The following is an 18,232-nucleotide window of genomic DNA, read 5'->3' as shown; positions in this document are numbered from 1 at the left end:
CCATTAAAATTTAGACCAGCTACAGTGAGCTTCATGTAAGGAGTTTACTAGGACTCAGCACCTGCACCCTTCCCGGTGAGAGCGGAGGCACCCTCAACCACACTAGCCCGAGAAAAAAAAACAAGAATTCTCTTTGCTTTCCGGGGCCCAGTGGTGCCAACGCCACTCACCTGTGACCCACCGTCTCCCGAAGGAGCGAGGCTGATTCCCACTCTGATGTCCCTCACCAGGTCATCCGGAAAGGATTTCAGCTGCCGCCTGACATTCCCAGACACAGCATTCCTCTTCCCCTTCACCTTCCGTCTAAGGATGACTCGCAGGGACTTCATCAGCCTCGGTGTGCCAGACCAGCGAAGCGAGGCTAGCTTAGGCCGATGCTTTGCACCCTCAGAGGTGAGAATGAACTCTCTCATTTCCTCCACAGGTATCAATGGGGATTTCTCTGGAGGGGTGAGGATGTCCTTTGTCTCACTCCACCGCCTCACTACAGATAGATTCCCCCGTCTTCATCCCCGTGTGTTCGAACAGACGGCTGCACTTAAAGCCCACACTGCGCAGCGGGTACCTCCCTCATACCTTTCCGCTGCACCGTCGCATCAGTCTTATCCACAGTTACGACAATGGAGGGATCATCCCCAGGGTCTCCCTGCTAGTCGTTATTTGATGGGGTCGGCATGCAGAGTACATCACCCTTCCCAGGAGGCAGGTATGAGTTGGGTCTCAGCAGCTCAGATCCTAGGGATCCACCGGCAACCCGATTATGAGAGTGAGAGAGCTTGGTCTCCTCTCCGCTCTTACTGTTTAATGCACTTGCCCCCAGGGAATCGCTTACTACTAAGTCCTGGGTGGAGGGCTTCAGGGCTGTCGCGATTGTGCAAACAGGGCTGGCACTAACTTTCAGCACAATCACACCACCTACCACAGGACTAGTGGCTACATCTGGGGATTCAGGGTTAGACACAAGCTCTACCCGGATTCCCACCCTTTCCTGGGAAATCCCCGCATCTACATTCCCTATCCTCTTGGGGGAAGATACCCTTCTCTTCTGAGGCGCACACAGGTGCCGGATTCACCAATGACGCGGTACTCTCCGCTTCCATCTGCGCACTTTCCCGAGCCTCCCGCTCCACTTCAGGGCAAATAGGCGGGAGTTCTGCGGTCTCGGGGGCCGACTTCTTAGTGTGTTTGGATTTCTTCTTTGCTTTCTTTCTCAGCATAAGCTCCTCCCCGTCCCTCGCCTGAACTTCCTTGTACGTAGCCTCAAGATCTCCCACCTGAACCACGGGGCAGGGGCAGGGACTGAAACAGACGTAGGAATAGGAGCAGGAAGCAGGAGTCGGCTCAGGTGCAGGCACAGGAATAGGATCGGGGCAGAGGTAGCTGGAGAATTAGTGCCCGAAGTGGACATCCTAGGGTTTCGGGTGTTAGGACAGTCCCTCCGAAAGTGCCCCATCTGAACCACGGGCAGGGGCAGGGACTGAAACAGACGTAGGAATAGGAGCAGGAAGCAGGAGTCGGCTCAGGTGCAGGCACAGGAATAGGATCGGGGCAGAGGTAGCTGGGGCTCTGGTGCCCCAAGTGGACACCCTAAGGTTTCGGGTGTTAGGACAGTCCCTCCGAAAGTGCCCCACCTTCCTGCACGTAGCCCCAGGAGCACCCGCCTGAACCACAGGGGTAGTAGCAGAGACTGGAACAGACGTAGGAACAGGGACAGGGTTAGAGACAGGGTCAGGAGCAGGAGCAGGGGCCGGCACAGGTGTAGGAACAGGGATGGGATCAGGGGCAGAGTTAGCTGGGGCACTGGTTCCCGAAATGGACTCCCTGGGTTTTCGAGTGCTAGGACAGTCCCTCCGAAAGTGCCCCACCACCCCGCACGCATGGTACCGTGGGCGCTCAGAGTTCCAATACACCTGATAGTCGACCCCCTCGGGCCGGACAGTAAACCGGCCCTCAACGTCGTCCTCCATTTCCAGCTGCATGAACACCTGACGCCGGAAAGAGATTACGTTACGGAGGGTGTGTCTCTTAAATTTGAGTCTGATGTCAGTTATCTCTGACCGTACTTGTCCCAAGCTGTCTAGTGCGGGAAGCAGGACCTCGTTGGGGATTAAACGCTTAACGTGTCCGAAGACAATTCGCTGCGTGGACATGTCACCAGCTTCATCTTTAAAAGGATGTTTTCCACCGTGATCCCCCCAACTAAGATCCCGGTGTACTAACTCATCATTCTCTAGATAAAACACTGCCTTCCCGAACTCATTCACTGTGGCCAAAATGCCACCTTTCCCAAACAAGTCCTCCAGAGCCGCCACATATATTTTGCAGGGCGGTTCTTAGATTCAAAATACATTGCACTCGCGTTCTCCTTTCACCGACCAAAACAAGGCGTTGTCCGAGGCTGGAGATGCAGCCGTCTTTATCCAACTCCCCGAAGGCCTGCAACTCCGTGGAGAACGGCCCGGCATGCTGACACTATGTCCAAATCTAGAGATATACGGATGTGTCGGTTATAAGTCCTGGAACGAGTTGAGTGACTGGCCTGAAAAGTTTGTACTCGACAGTATCTTGCAGGCTCGGCACCAGAAATTCCAGCGCCAGGAAAGGCTCCGTCGGTCCTGCAGAACTTCCAGGCCGTGAGAGGTCGAGACTTCTCAACAGATGCTCCGGCTCCTACACCGAACGAGAATCACGACGATAAAGAGGAGGGACGTTGTTCCGATGTTAATGGGAGAGCAATGGCGTTTGTCTCCGTTGTTTGGAGCAAACCGGTCTCCTGGAGAATTGCCAGCAGCTGCAGCTGGGAGCCGTCAACGAACCCAGTCCAAACTGGCAGAAAAACTCCAAACGAAGCTTCCACGCTAAAACAGTGTGTGATGGGTGAATGTGGAGGGAGCCTTACTCTGTGTCTGACACAGGAATTGTGCGATGGGACAGTCTGGAGGGAGATTTTCTCAAAGTCTGACCTGCGATTGTGTTATTATACAGTGTGGAGGGAATTCTCTCAGTGTCTGACCCCGGTAGTGGGTTATTTCATGGTGTGTACAGAGATTCTCTCAATGTCTGACCCTGTGAGTGTGTAATGGGACGTGGTGTAGGTAGGTTCACTCTGTGTCTGACACCGGTAGTGTGCGATGGGATGGTGCGGAGAGAACTTCACTGTCTCAGAACCCGGGAGTGTGTGATGGGATAATGGAGAGGGAGATTTACTGTGTTTCTGACCCCCAGTTGTATGTAATTGGATGATTTAAAAAGAGCTTCATTCAGTGTCTGACCCTGGATGGTTCTGATGGGACGATGTGGAGTAAACCACACTCTCTGTCTGACACAGAGATTGTGTGATAGTACCATGCGGAGGAAGCTTCACTCTGCGTCTGACCCAGAGACTGTGTGATGCGACATTGCAGAGGGATCTTCACTCTGTATCTGATCCGTGGAGAGCGTGATACACTCTGTGTCTGACCCTCTGCTGTTTCCGACCATTGAGGATGCAGGTCTGATAGTATACCGTATATGAGCTTCCAATCTCTTTTGTCAATTTTGTCTGCAAAGCCAGGAGAGTGCTCAGGAAGGCTGGGGTCAGGAGAGTGGGTGTATCTCGGGTGCAAGGAAGCGGTGGTCAGCCTGGATGGGGATAGGGACTGAAGAGATCCTGGGGACTGGACAATCTCAGCCTGGAACTGAGGCGCAGCTGTACCACTTCATTGAGTGTGTGTGTGTGTGCGTGTGTGTGTGTGTTTGTGGTTCCCTATGCTACAGTTCCAAGGTGAACACAATGAGAATGTCCTTTGTAATCTGTTTCAGCTCAAGAACTCTTTTGGTATATCTCACACTGCAGAGACGTGTTTTCTCCCCGTGTCTGAACCCGGGAGTGTGTGATGGGACGGTGTTGAGGTAGCTTCACTCTCTGTCTGACCCCGGGAGTGTGTGATGGGACGGTGTTGAGGTAGCTTCACTCTGTGTCTGCCCCAGAAGTGTTTGATGGAAGGTGTGGAAGGAGCTTCACTCTGAGTCTAACCCCGACAGTGTGTGATGGGATGATGTTGAGGGAGCTTCACTCTGTGTCTGACCCCGGGAGTGTGTGATGGGACGATGCGGTTGGAACTTCACCCTGTGCTGAATGCCGGTATTCCATCCCGCATCCCATTCGTACTTGGGAACTCAGTGAAATCACGTCTGACATTACAGTAGATGTTAACTGTCTGTGGGCGCCTCGTCTCTGAGACGCTGCTGTACCAGTGTGAGGAGCTCAGAACCATTATTGCAGTTCACCGAGTGCGGGGGGCAGCAGTAACCCCAGGTCACTGTTTCTCCCCTAGTGAGACTCAGGTCCGACACCAATGCAGGAAGTTACAGCAGTTTATTGATTTCATCATGACAAATGTAAATTAAGGAATGTTTGAACTGGATAGGACGTGGAATCACGTCACTGCGGCACCGCCTCTGAGATCACAGAGAGCTCGGCTGAAGCCAGGATCTGTTAGAACAGTTAGAAATTAAACGTGTATTGCAGGAAATCGGCCAACATGTCCTCATCCAGCGAGCAGGGATGATCACACATTCAGATCTTCACAACTCCACTCTCAGTCCTGGTCTGGGTTCCTGCAGAGATCTCAGTTCCCTCTCTCCTGTTGGACTGAACCGATTCCAGTGCAGCCTGAAACAGATGGGAGAATAAAGATGAAATAAACTGATTACACAACAGTGTCAGTAACAGGGGACCGGGGTTAATGTTTCAACAACACTCACAGACAAATATCACCAGAAAACCCGCGGATCCGCTGATATTTCATCACATTGAACATTAACACAAGCACTTACCCGATCCGCCCCAGACTCGGGAGGGTCAGTATGACGCGGCGGAGAGCCGGGACAGATCTGTCTGTGAGCGAGTTTAATCCCAGGTCCAGAACCATCAGTGATGAGTTTGTAATGAGAGCGAAGGCGAGATCCTCGGCGCCAGAATCCCTGAGACCGACATTGTACAGACTGGAGATGAGAGAGAGTGAGGGTGAAGGACACAGAGAGACAGGAGATGGTACAAATCCCCAGTGCATATCAGTAACACAAGTACTGATCACATTAATGTTCAGTGTCAGGCACCCAGTGACTGTAAACACAATCTCCCACAGTCTGGTACTTACAGCAGTTTCTGTATTTTACACTCTGGGTTCCTCAGAGCCGCAGAAACCAGTTTCACTCCTGAATCTCCCAGTTTATTTTCACTCAGATCCAGCTCCGTCAGTGATGGGTTTGTACTGAGAGCGGCGACGAGATCCTCGACACCAGAATCTGTGAGACTGTTATCTCTCAGCCTACAGATGAGAGAAAGTGAGGGTGAAGGACACAGTGAGATACGAGACGGTAAAAATCCCCAGTGTTTATCAGTAACACAATTACTGATCACATTGATGTTCAGTGTCAGACACCCAGTGACTGTAAACACAATCTCCCACAGTCTGGTACTTACCACAGTTTCTGTATTTTACACTCCGGGTTCCTCAGAGTCACAAACACCAGTTTCACTCCTGAATCTCCCAGTTTATTACGACCCATGTTCAGATCCATCAGTGATCGGTTTGTTTTGAGAGCAGAGGCAAGATTCTCGGCACCAGAAACTGTGAGATCGATATTGTCCAACCTGGAGATGAGAAAAGGTGAAGGACACAGAGAGAGGAGGTGGTACAAATTCCCAGAGTTTATCTGTATCTCAATTACTGTTCACATTAATGTTCAGTGTCAGACTCTCAGTGACTGTAAACACAATCTCCCACAGACTGGTACTTACCCCAGTCTCTGTATTTTACACTCCGGGTTCCTCAGAGCCGCAGACACCAGTTTCACTCCTGAATCTCCCAGTTCATTCCCCGCAAGTCTAAACACAAACAGACAGATTGCTAAACAAATTGATGAATTGATGAGGGTCTGAGGGAATTACTCTCAATCAGGTATTTCAGGAACCACTATACCCTTCAGTAAATCACTGATCAGTGTTCCCATCACTGTCAACGTCCCTCTCTGCCCAGCTCCAGGGTATTCACCGAGTATCAGTAATTTAATCTGTTGGTGTGATCCTGTAAAATACACATATTCTGTCTCATTTCTGACGGTTAGAGAAGTGTTATTGGCCTGGGAGCATCAGAAGCAGCAGGGAGGAATGATGGAAGAAAGTCCCACAGTGTGGAAAATTTATGACTGGGAGACTGTCAATGGGAATGGTGGAAGAGACCGCACCTGAGGAAAACTCGATGGGAAGAGAGATCCCACAGGAGGAAGGAGGATGGGAAAAGTTAATCCTACAAGACGAGAGGATACAGAAAAAGATTTCATGGAAGAGGTGGGTCTGAACTGAGGCCCACAGTCGGGAGAGAAGATTTGCCCATGGGGTCTGGGTATCTGGTAGTGAGCACAGTCACACAGGTGGCCTGATGGTGATAGTCACACAAGAGGAAGGGCAGGGGAGGACAATCTCACAATGGTATTTCTTTCCTTCTCACTGGGACAGTCTGAGGACTGTCTCTTGTCCCTCACCGGGAAGGGAGTGTGAATCTCTGACCCACCTGCTGCAGTCAGTGTCGGTCTGGGTGTCAGTAACAGTGAGAAGGAACATTGTCAATGGACGTGTCACAGGCAGCGAGAAACACGGCCATTCCTGTGATTTATTATCATTAAACCAAAGGCCGGTGTTCTCAGAACTGACAAAGTCTCTAACAGCCCTTCACAAGGAATCACAGAAACCTCCTGTACTTGGGGAATTAGTGGCCAATCACTAGGGCATTTGTCACCATTTTTCAGAACCTCAGTTACTACAGTTTTAACCAAATCCCTTGACATTGAAACAACACAATGGAACAGAGTGATAGATAAGTCAAGTTACCTCAAATCCTGGCACTTGTGCAGCCTGGGTCCCAGCCGCTGGATTCCTTCACTCTGAACAAGGCAGTACTCCAGGTCGAGGTGTTTTATTGTGTCACGGAGTCCGATGACATAAGACAGGACCGCGCAGTCAATCGGGGTCAGTGTCATTCCACGGAATGAAAGTGATTCCATTGATTCCAGTGTGGCCTGAGCCAGTCCAAGATTCTGAGACTCAAACAGATAGTGCAATGTGTTCAGGAGGCTCCTTTTACCAGCTTCACTCTCTGTGTTTGAACTCTGGTGTTTAACCTTCTTCTTCACCCAGTCAATCACCTGGCAGGTTGTTTCATGAGGAAATGGACCCAGAAACTCTTCCAGGCCCCGAGCTGTCATTGGGGAGGAGAGACCAGCAACAAAACGAAGAAATACCTCAAATCGTCCATCTGTCGTGTTGTGGGCTTCATTGAGGAATATCAGGATATCCCCGGGATATGGATTCAGGAATTGTGCGACTGCAGCTACAAACTCTTGGATGGTGAGGTGTGGGAATGTGTACACCACACACCGGGCAGAATCCTCTCTCTCCAAAAGCTCCATCAGGAACCCGGACAGGAACTGGGAAGGCTGCAGATTGTGGTTGATCAAATCATCATCTGTAAACACAATCTTCTTCTCGGACACTCCTCTGAAGGCCATCTGACCAACCCTGAGTAACACATCACGGGGGTTCTCAATCTCACGGCCGTGGTTTTTCAGGATGTTGTAAATATAGTAGGAGTACAGTTGGGTGATGGTCTTGGGAACTCCAGCAGTAGGAGGGGTTGTAGCTCATGGTGTACAGGATCTCGTTCTCCTTCACATATTTGAAAACAGCTGCCGCCACCGTCTGATCTTCAAAATGCCTGCTGAAATATTCCTTCCTTTCCTCACCAAACAATCCCAGGATTTCAGCCCAGACACTGATCTCTGCCTTTTCCAATAAATGTAACGCAGTGGGACGGGTGGTCACCAGCACTGAACACCCTGGGAGCAGCTTGCCCTGGATTAAACTGTACACAATGTCAGACACTTCACACCACCACTCGGGATCTGGGCACTGGTGCTTGGGTTCTGTATCTCTCCGACTGTCAGCAAAATCGATTCTGTGTTTGAATTCGTCCAAACCATCGAATATAAACAGCAATCCCTCTGGGTTCTTCCAGACCTCTCTCAGGATATTCCCAAAGTAAGGATACTGATCCAGAATCAGTTCCCTCAGGTTTATTCGACAGTTAATGGTGTTTAAATCCCGGAATTTGAAACTGAAGAAAAACTGGAATTGTTCGTATATTTTCCCCGTGGCCCAGTCATAAACAATCTTTTGTACCATTGTTGTTTTCCCCATCCCCGGGATTCCAGCCACTGCTGCTGAATTCCCAGTTTTAGATTTACTCCGGGAAAAGCTGCTCTGGAGTAACTGATCAGTCCGGATTTTTTCCAGCTCTCTGCGGAGATGTTTCTGTCTCCACTCCTCGTGGTCTCTGCCTCTTGCCAGCAGCTCATGTTCCACCAGTCTCCGATCTCGAACAGTAGAAATGACCGTGAGCTCAGCGTATCGGTCAACCAGCTGGAAAACCGTCACCTTCTCCCTCATCAGGATCGTGTTCACTCTCAGTGTTTCAGTTTGTGCCCGCAGAGTCTCCTTGTGTTTCTGTTGAACATCTTCCATGGGAACAGAGAACATAGTCAAAATGTTAAATGGTTCAACGGACAAAGAATATTATAACTGCATTTCAACATTCAGTGTTTGAGATTACATGAATTAATTCAATGCTTACATGGATATTAGGCAGAAAGTAAAATTCTGTTCACAGACACCGGAATTGACAGCGATGGATGTCTCAGAAAATGTCCATTTCTCATATTCTGATACTAGTTATTTGTGAAGGTGAACTTTCCCCTGATATCCTATTCCAATCCTGACTGCACTCCCGTTGCAACAACATTTCACTATATTTCAAGCATTGCTTGCATCATTAACAGATGATGTTAATGTTGATCTGGCATGGAAATATGGAGAGAAGGACACTGTGAATTTTGGCAAAGCTGCACACTGGGGAGTCCATTGCTCTTACATCACAACAAGAGCAGAATATGTGGAAAATACTCAAGTCGGGCAGCGGGTGGGGGAGAATCACAGTGACATGCGGATCGATAACCCATCAGAATGACAAGAAAGAAAATGGGTAGTTTTCAATCGCAGTGATGGAGGATTGGTGGAAAGGTGAAATCTCTGTTATTGGAAGAAGCCAGAAGCGTCTGTCTCAGTGATGGACATTGTTTATGTGGAGAGGGTGGTGAAGTCTTGGCAACTGCTACTCATCAGTCTTGCTGTGGCGGTGTGGGGCGCTGTCTTATGAGGCCTCCGTCTGTCAAAGTCGACCATGGATGTCCTGACCCCTTCATTTCCATTCAGCAATGTCTACCCATGATCATATTTGCATATGCTTGTATGGAGTGCTGAATCCCCCTTGTGTTGATGAAAATCTATCCTTAGAGCTAATTGTGGATTTCAGAAAAGGCAAGGTGAGGGTACACAACACAGCAATCCTCATAGAGGGATCAGAAGTGGAAAGAGTGAGCAATTTTAAATTGCTGGCTGTCAATATCTCTGAGGATCAAACCTGGAGCCAATATATCAATACAGCTACAAAGAAGACACAACAGTGGCTATCAGGAATTTCCAAAATCACTCGAATTTGTAACTGGGCATTGTAACTGGCTGCATCGCCGTCTGGTTCATGGGGACCACTGCACAGGATCAGAGTAAGTCACACACTCAACGATTCAGGTACAACTTCACCTCTGCCATCCAGTTTCCTAATGGACATTCAACCCCTCGATAGTGCCTCACAAATCACTTTTTTTATTTCCATTTCTGTACAACTTATTTAATTTAACATTTCATATAATCACGCAGTCATGCATAACTCTACATGCACAACTTTCAGGCCCTGATGCCATTTTGCTGCTCAGCCAGCTCCACTGGACAGGCCACGTGCCTCGCATGGACAATTCCAGGTTACCGAAAGCAGTATCTAAGGAGAACTCACTCAGGGCAAGAGAGATGGTGGTGTCCAACGCAAGAGATACAAGGACCAAATTAAGCAACAGCTCTCTCAGGCAAATATGGAGGTTGTCCACGGAAAAACCAAAAATTCAGAGGAACCCAGAAGAGCGACTGCTGGAAAGAGGAGGAGATGCAAGAAGGATCCAACTACCGAAATGCCCGACTCCCAGCGACATCCGTGTTCCAACTGCTCCCGGGTGTGCAGATCCAGCATTGGCCCCCACAGTCAGCAACGATCGTGCCGTCATCCAGTACGTACGTTCGCACACACACACACACACACACACACACACACACCTGTGTGTTATTATCACAGAGGGTGATGTTTTCCACCAGAAACCGGTCAGGACTGCCCAAACCAGAAATGCTGCAACAGCAGTTCCGTGCGAACAGCACGTATTGCATGACTGACAGCTTACATTGTTCGTAATCAGCAGGAGCTCAAGAAATGCAGCTCCGATTTGTGGAATATCAGCCAGACAGCGAAACGGCAATACCGAGACAGGATTCAGGCACAACTCTCCTCCAACAACACACACAGCTTAGAGTAAGGTCTGCACACCATCGTGGACTTCAAAGCCAAGCATCGCTGCATCTCTCCCAGATGAGCCAAATCTTTTATACGCTCGGTTCAATATCGCCAACACTGAGGCCCCGAGGAGAGCTGACAAAGCGACCTGCACATTGGTCATCTCTGAGGCTGAAGTTCGCATGTGTTTCCAATGAGTGGACAGTTGCAAGCCTGCGGGACCGGACGACATCCCAGGGCGGGTACTCAGGATGTGCACGGCGCAAATGGCTGGTGAGTTTACGGATATTTTTAATCTCTCCCTCTCCAAGTGTAGAGTGCCGTCCTGCTTCAAAACATCCACCATTGTCCCTGTACCTAAAACTACGAAGGCAACATGTCTGAACGTCTGGCGTCCTGTCGCTCTCACCTCAAAAATAAGCAAATGCTTTGAGAGGCGGGTCAAGGACTAGATCTGCCGCATGCTGTCACCCACACTGGACCAACTACAATTCATCTACTGACACAACCGAACGTCAGATGACACAATAGTCACTGTTCTGCACACCACCTTAAACATCTGGAGAAGAGGGATGCTTATGTGAGAATGCTGTTCTTGAACTACAATTCAGCAATCAATACCTCCATTCCCTCCAGGCTTGACAAGAAGCTCAGAGACATCAGCCTTGAGCCTGCCTTCTGCAGCTGGATCCTGGAGTTCCTGCTGGATCACCGGCAAGTGGTAAGAGTGGGCTCCTTCACTTCCGTCCCTCAACACAGGAGCCCCTCAGGGCTGAGTCCTGTGCTCCCTCCTTTACTCTCTGTATACGCATGATTGTGTTGTAGATGATACTATATTTATTGGCCAAATCTCAAATCATAATCATGTATGATTATGTGATGTATGATTATGTTGAGAAGTGATCACCCTGACACACTGGTGTCAAGAAAGCAACTTGTCCGTCTATGTTGCAAAAACAAAGGAGCTGGTTGCAATGTCACAGAAACAAGAGGACTGGAGACAGGCTAACCACTATTGACACCAGTGGATCTGGGGTTGAGAGGGTAAACAGCTTTCACATCACTGAGGACCTCACGTGGTCTGTACACACCAGCTGTGTGGTGAAAAAAGGCTCAACAGCAACTCTTTCACCTCAGATGGTTGATGAAGTTTGGTATGGACCCCAAATGCTAATGATTTTCTACAGGGCCACAACTGAAAGCATCGTTGGCTGCATCATTGCCTGGTATGGGAACTGTACTTCTCTCAATCGCAGAACTCTACAGAGAGTGGTGCGGACAGTCCAGCACATCTGTAGTTGTGAACTTCCTATTATTCAGGTAATTTCATAGACGGGGGTAAAAAGGGCCCGAAGGATCATCCTGTACCCAAGTCGCGCCACCCACAAACTATTCCAGCTGATAGCATCCGGGAAACGGTACCGCAGCATCAAAGCCAGGACCGACAGACTCCAGGACAGCTTCTCCCACCAGGCCATCAGACTGATTAATTCACGCTGATACAATTCTATCCCTATAATTGTATACATAAATACACGCTCACCACACATGCACACGTAATTGTGCTGCTGGCACAGAAAAACAATTTTCACGACATGTGTCCGTGATATTAACCCTGATTCTGAGAATTTTTATCTGGCTGTTGTCTCATTTTTTTAGATCTGTCCTTCATCATCCTCATACTGTCCTCTTGCATATCAATCTAAGTGCGCTCCAGTGCACATGGTGTTTTCTACAAATTGTTATTTCTTATTTTTCTTTGCATATTTTCCAGATCTGCTTCAGACCAGGATACTGTACCAAAATTATATGTCAATATGGGCACAGTGAGTGTTTACAACCTTTGTTATATTTTTACTGTTCAGCTCTGTTTGGCAGATTTTCTTGATCCTTAATGTAAATTCAGATCTTCTTCAGCCTTGAAGTAAATTTTGTTGTAAGGTTTTCCTTTATCACACGATGATCTATTTTCTTTGCTAATTGATACCCTAAATATATGTTTCATATTCTGTTGCTTTGCTTTTCTGATGCTCTGTTTGAAATTCTACTGGCTCTATTGCACCTTTCTTTATGTTTAACGTTCTGCACTTTTCTAGTCTGAAGTTCATCCTTATATATATTTGGAAATTAGTTCCATTATTTGAATTATTTGTTTTAGCTTTAGCAAGAGCAAATAATTTCAAAGCACCAATATATAGCTGTCTCAAGGTACAATTCGTATTTTCTTCTGATTTGATACCTGATTTTTGTCCGTTTCAGTGAATAATGAGCGGGTTTAAAGCTAGACAAAGCCATGGTGGGTTCAGTGAATCACTCTGGAAAATCCCTCAATTTATTTTGATAATGGTGGTTGTTCCTTCATGGTAGTTAATAGGACGATTATTTTCCACCAATGATTCATCAGATTGTGTGGAAATTTCACAAATATTGGATGAATCTTATATATACTTGGAATATCTCTTAACCATGTGGGGGAGAGAAACAAATGTTTTTTGATAGACAGTAAAACACTGAAAGATTTCTGCTTTCCACAGAGTTTGAAGTAGAATTACATAATCTGTTTTCTGTTGTTCATACCCGACCGGTATTCTTTCTGCTCTCCTGTGAGTATATTGTGGTTATCTAAGTGAGTTGTAATTAGTTACAAGATGCACGATGCTGCAATTTACATATTAAAAAATGGTCTTATTATTAAGAGCCAATAATAACAGTAGTCTTATAAATGCAGAATTAAAGCTGTCCTTGAGGCTGGTGTCCTTAAGCCTTTTATATCTTCTGCCCCCATGGGAGTATGAAAGAAAGAATATTTGAGGTGGTTTGGGGTTCAGCAGCAAGGCTTTGGGTGGGGTTAGCGTCTTGCCAACCTGATTACACATGGATGTTGTCTACTTGTATATTGGTAGAGTCTTTGACAAGGCCCCACATGGGAGGCTCATACAGAATATTAACATGCCTGGGAACTGTGTGAATTGTCCTGGCTGGCGGGGACCCACACTGGGAGAAATTTCTTGGCTGGCGGGCGGTGAATCTGTGAAATTATGGAAGACATGACATTGGGTATATTTAAAATGCAAGTCGATATGTTCCTGATGAGGTAGAGTGTCAACGTTTACTGTGGTAATGGGGTAGAGAGGAATTGAAGAGCAAATTCACTGAGCCGAATAGCTTAATTCTGCTCCTGGATCTTATGGTTTTAGGGAGAATCTGGAGAATTTTATACACCTGATTGTCCAGCTCTTGGAAGGATTGGAGAGGGTGCAGAACAGGTTCATCGGGTGTTGCCTGGATTCGGTGGCATGTGCTACAAGTAGAAGTTTGATAAACTTGGTTTGTTTACCCTGGTGGTAGAACAGAGATCTGACAGAGGTGTACAGGTTTGAGAGATAAGAGTTTGGGTCGACAGCCTGTATTTTGTTTGTTATTTTTTACTTAAGACCTGTGTCTAATACCAGAGGGGATTTGGTTAAGGTGAGATGGGGTAAATTTACAGCAATTGTGGGTAGTTTTTTTCACAGAGTTGCAGGTGCCTGGAATTTACTGTCTGGGTCATGTCGGGGGCAACTATGCTAAAGGTGCTCCAAGTTATACATGAATGTGCATGAAATGCAAGGATATGGTCAATAATATAAGAAAGGATACTAAAGTCATTTTTTTCGTTCCCAGATATATAAAGAGTAAAAAAGAGAGGAGGGGCTGTATGGGAACCCTGAAAAATGATGCTGTAGTTGCAGTAGCGGGTGAAAAGGAAATGCCAGACAAGCTCTGTGCAAGTCGCTAGCGGAATTACAAAAGGTGAAGAACGTCAGTGAACAGAATTGTGTGTAGTGCTATTACAAAGGAAAAGGGGCTTGGAAGATGAAAGGTCTGAAGATAGAAAAGTCACCTGGACTGGGTCATAAAGTGTATCAGGAGCCTGTCAGAAGTGTGTGGGGATTACTAGAACGTGAGGACCTGGAGTGAAGGCTTCACCAGAACCAACAGTTGGATTAATAGTAAAATACAATGTAGAATATTCAGGTTGCAATGAGAGATTCTCTGAATTGTAACTTGAAACCAGAGATCAGTGAGTGATTAATGGTGAATTTTCCTTCCCAGATTCCACCAAGTCACAGTCAAAATTCTGAGATGCGGTTTGAACTGACAATTTCATCACTCACCAAGCAGTTCAGTAGGTAACTCAGATAACACTTGGCCGATGTTCATGTATTCCTGTGGATCCGGACCTGTTTGAATCAAAATATGTCCATGAAAACAGAGCTCGAATAAATAAACCTGTTTATTTCAATGTGCCTGTGTGTTCAGTGTGTTGTTTTAACATACCGAGTTCCTGTATTTCCCTCAGTATTCTGTCCAACTTCGGTAACTCAGTCCTCCACATCAGAAAGGATTCCCACATCGCCCTCCGGGCCCGGGAGCCTTTGCCAATCACCAAACTGAGGAAGAGTCTGGAACTCTCTGTCCGGTTTCCCTTCTCTGTCAGTTCAGTGACTTTCTACAAAAGGAAAAAATGAATTTATTATGGAGCAGACGGACAGACATGGAGAATGTGCAGGAAAATATCTGTTCTTGGTCCCGGTAGCTTCAGAACAGATGCAGTCACTGGGCTGCTGCCTCATCCTCTCTGGGTTCAGTCATTAAAAGAGAAACCATTACTGAAGGAAATTCTAAATCAATATTGTGGAAGTGTCACGTACCCCGTGACTGGTTAAAAAACCAACAGAAATAGAAAATACCGTAGAGTCTGGTTTTGCTATAAACTAATGCTATTTATTAGTAACTACGCAATACATTAATATAAATGCAGATATATCAAACAGGTTAGCAATATATATAGTTAGTATATATAAGTGTGGAAACAGGAAAACCAAGTTTCTTCAATCCTAGGGGTAAATGGATGCAGTCTTCTGATGATGAATGAAGTTCAGTTCAGTTCGTGGTATTGAGTTAAGTAGTGATGGAGAGAAAGAGAGGGAGAGTTTTGAGTCTTCAGGTTATGACGCCATCGATCATCCTGTTGTCCTCCGAAATCCTTTGGAAGTCACCGATTGTGACCGCAACAAAGGGGACCATTCTGTCGTGGAATTATTCACACAGGCGAGGGTTGGACACACGAATAACCCCCCCCCCCACCGGTCACACCTTTTTCACACTGTGAGAGCCACTGTTCGATTCTCCTTATCGATCCTACAAAACCCACCTTTTCTGTGGCCACAACAAAGCTCATTCAGCGTCCAAAACCATGTGTCTGTAGGTCTATCAACGGACCTCCTACTTATCTCACCGTGCTGAACTCCAGCTGTCCACCAAATAATGCCGCCCTCGGTCACCATGGCGACCCACGAGCTGCTCACTGCTCTCTCTCCGTAAGAACTCACAAGCAGGCAATGTCCTTGTAAAAGTGTAAAAAAGCTTGCAGAGAAATCATAACACCATCTCCGAGCAGTCAGTCAGTCAGTCTCGCTCTCTCTCTCTCTCTCTCACACACACACACACACACAAGGTGTCCGTGGTTCAACAACTCCCTCTCTTTTTCAAAAACACAGTTCACAGGAGTAATTCAGGACCCCGCCAGTAAGGATAAGGATTCACTGACAACCTGCAGAATATTCAACATGATTAATTTACTTGTCCATCAATGTGCAACATTGCATCAAAAAGATGTGACTACAAGAATGGAAGTGAGGGGAGAGCGAGAGAGCAAAAATGGGTGGTGGGCATCACTGAATTCTGGATGAAAGAAGATCATATTTTGGTGATTACATCCAAGGATAAATATTTCACCAGAAGTGTAGGCAGGTGGGTGAAAGGGTTGTGTTGACTCTGTTGTCATGAAAATAAAAGTCCTTATAAAGAGGTGATATCGGATTGGACGATGTAGATGTTAAGAAACTGCATAGCACCCTGAAAATGACCCTGATGGAACAGTAACCAGGATGTGAGCTACAAATTCCAGTGGGAGAGAGAAGAGGCATGTTAAAATAGTCATGGGGAATTTCAATATGCAGGTAGCTTTGGAAAATCAGGTCGGTGCTGAATACCAAGAGAGATAATTCATAGAATGCCTCTGAGATAGCTTTTGAGAGAAGCCTGTGTTTGAGCCCACTATAGGAAAGGCGTATCTGGAGTCTGTGTAGTGTATTGCACCAGATTTGATTGGGGAGCTTCAGCTAAATAAACCCTTAAGAGGCAGTGATCAGCAAATAGCAGAACTCACACAGCAGTTTGAGAGGGAGAAGGTAAAAGTTAGATGTATACATATTACAGTGGAATAAAGGAATTACAGAGGCGTGTGAGAGGAGTTGAGCAAAACCAAATTGGAAGAGGACACTAGCAGAGGCAACAGCAAAGCAGGAATAGATGAAGATTCTGGGAGGGATTCGGAAGGTGCAGGTAGAGGTTGATAATCCCAAAGATGAAAAATTATACCAGAGGGAGGATGAGCAACCGTGGCTGATGAGGAAGTCAATATCAGTGCAAATGCACAGGAGAGTACATAGAATATAGCAAAATATATTGGAAAGCTGGAGGACTGGGAAGCTTTTACTAACCAGCAGAAAACAACAAATAAGCTGTAAGTATACAAAATATGAAATATGAAAGTAGGCTACCTAATAATGTAAAATGGCTCACCAAAAGGTTTTCCTGATATATATGTTCTTTTCGGACAACCTATTGATTTTTGGGGTCATGAGATATCAGCTTTGTGCATGGTAGTTCATGTCCAACCAATATTAAAGTTTTTCCAAGGAAGTTACCGGGAAAGTTGTTGAATCAATGGAAGTGGGTCCTGTCTGCATGGACTTTCGCACGGCATTTGACAAGGTATTGCATAGGAAGGTTGTCAAGAAAGTTTATTTGCTCCGCATTCAAGGTAAAATGGTAAATTGGATTTGACACTGGCTTTTTGGAAGAAGACAGAGTGGTTATAGATGGTTGAATCACTGCCTGGGATCGGTGCTGGGTCCATTGTCTTTGTCATCTATATCAACAATCTGGTGAAAATGTGATTAACTGGATCAGCAAATTTGCTGATGACACCAAGAGTGGGAACGTGTAGTGGAGAGTGAGGAAGATGACCAAAGCTTGCAGTGGTGTCTAAACCGGCTGAGAAATGGGCTGAAAGATGACCGATGCAATTTAATGCAGACAAGTGCAACATGTTGTAGTTTCGAATGACCAAGCAGGGTCGATCTTCTTCAGTGACTAGTAGGGCACTGAGTAGTGTGGTAGAACAAAGTGATCTGGGAATACAGGTCCACGACTCCTTAACAGTGGCAGAAAAGGTAGATGGATCGGAAAGAAAGTATTTGGCACACAAGCCTTCATAAATGAAAATATTGAGTACAGGAGGTAAGATATGATGTTGAATGTGTGTAAGACGTTGTTGAGGCCTAATTTTGAGATTCTGTGCATTACCGGTCACCGACTTACAGGACAGATGTAAAGAAGTTTGGAAGAGTACAGAAAAAAATTACAAGGATGTTGCGGGACTGGAGGACCTGAGTGACAGGAAAAGATTGAACACATTATGCCTTGGAATGCAGAAAACTGAGGGGAGATTTGATAGATGTACACAAAATCATGACGGGTATAGATAAGGAAAATGCAAGCAGACATTCTGCAACAAAGTAAAGAAGTACTACAACAAGAGGTCTTCAGTAAAGGATGAGTGGTGAAAAGTTTAAGGGACACATGAGGGGAAACTTCTTCAATCAAAGGGTGGTGAGAGTGTGGACTGA

General features: G+C 46.5%; 2 protein-coding genes across 2 annotated transcripts in view; both read right to left on the bottom strand.

The window, feature by feature from the left end:
• Window positions 1-2,302: 2,302 nt before the first annotated feature.
• LOC132386432 (NACHT, LRR and PYD domains-containing protein 3-like) lies at window positions 2,303-7,551 on the bottom strand. Its single transcript, XM_059958710.1, has 6 exons — window positions 6,875-7,551; window positions 5,786-5,872; window positions 5,468-5,638; window positions 5,142-5,312; window positions 4,819-4,986; window positions 2,303-4,654 (listed from the first exon to the last, which is right to left on the bottom strand). The coding sequence occupies exons 1-6, from the start codon at window positions 7,549-7,551 to the stop codon at window positions 4,567-4,569; spliced, it is 1,362 nt and encodes a 453-aa protein (XP_059814693.1). The 3' UTR covers window positions 2,303-4,566.
• A 40-nt stretch (window positions 7,552-7,591) lies between these two features.
• LOC132386431 (NACHT, LRR and PYD domains-containing protein 12-like) overlaps window positions 7,592-18,232 on the bottom strand; it is a 28,892-nt gene continuing 18,251 nt past the window's right edge. Inside the window, exons 6-8 of the mRNA XM_059958709.1 lie at window positions 14,814-14,981; window positions 14,651-14,716; window positions 7,592-8,556 (exon numbers count right to left, since the gene is read on the bottom strand). Coding sequence (XP_059814692.1) covers window positions 7,592-8,556; window positions 14,651-14,716; window positions 14,814-14,981 — 1,199 coding nt within the window. The remainder of the gene's footprint in view (window positions 8,557-14,650; window positions 14,717-14,813; window positions 14,982-18,232) is intronic.

Source organism: Hypanus sabinus, unplaced genomic scaffold, assembly GCF_030144855.1.
Source record: "Hypanus sabinus isolate sHypSab1 unplaced genomic scaffold, sHypSab1.hap1 scaffold_1157, whole genome shotgun sequence".
NCBI classification, from domain to species: Eukaryota; Metazoa; Chordata; class Chondrichthyes; order Myliobatiformes; family Dasyatidae; genus Hypanus; species Hypanus sabinus.
This window is presented reverse-complemented; position numbering and strand designations above follow the sequence as displayed.

Coding starts and splice junctions, on each gene's coding strand:
- LOC132386432 (XM_059958710.1), bottom strand. CDS start 7,551: ATGGCCTTCAGAGGAGTGTCCGAGAAGAAGATTGTGTTTACAGATGAT. Junction 5,873..6,874: donor CACAAGTGCCAGGATTTGAG/GTAACTTGACTT, acceptor GTTTGTGTTTAG/ACTTGCGGGGAATGAACTGG. Junction 5,313..5,467: donor TGTAAAATACAGAAACTGTG/GTAAGTACCAGA, acceptor TCTCATCTGTAG/GCTGAGAGATAACAGTCTCA.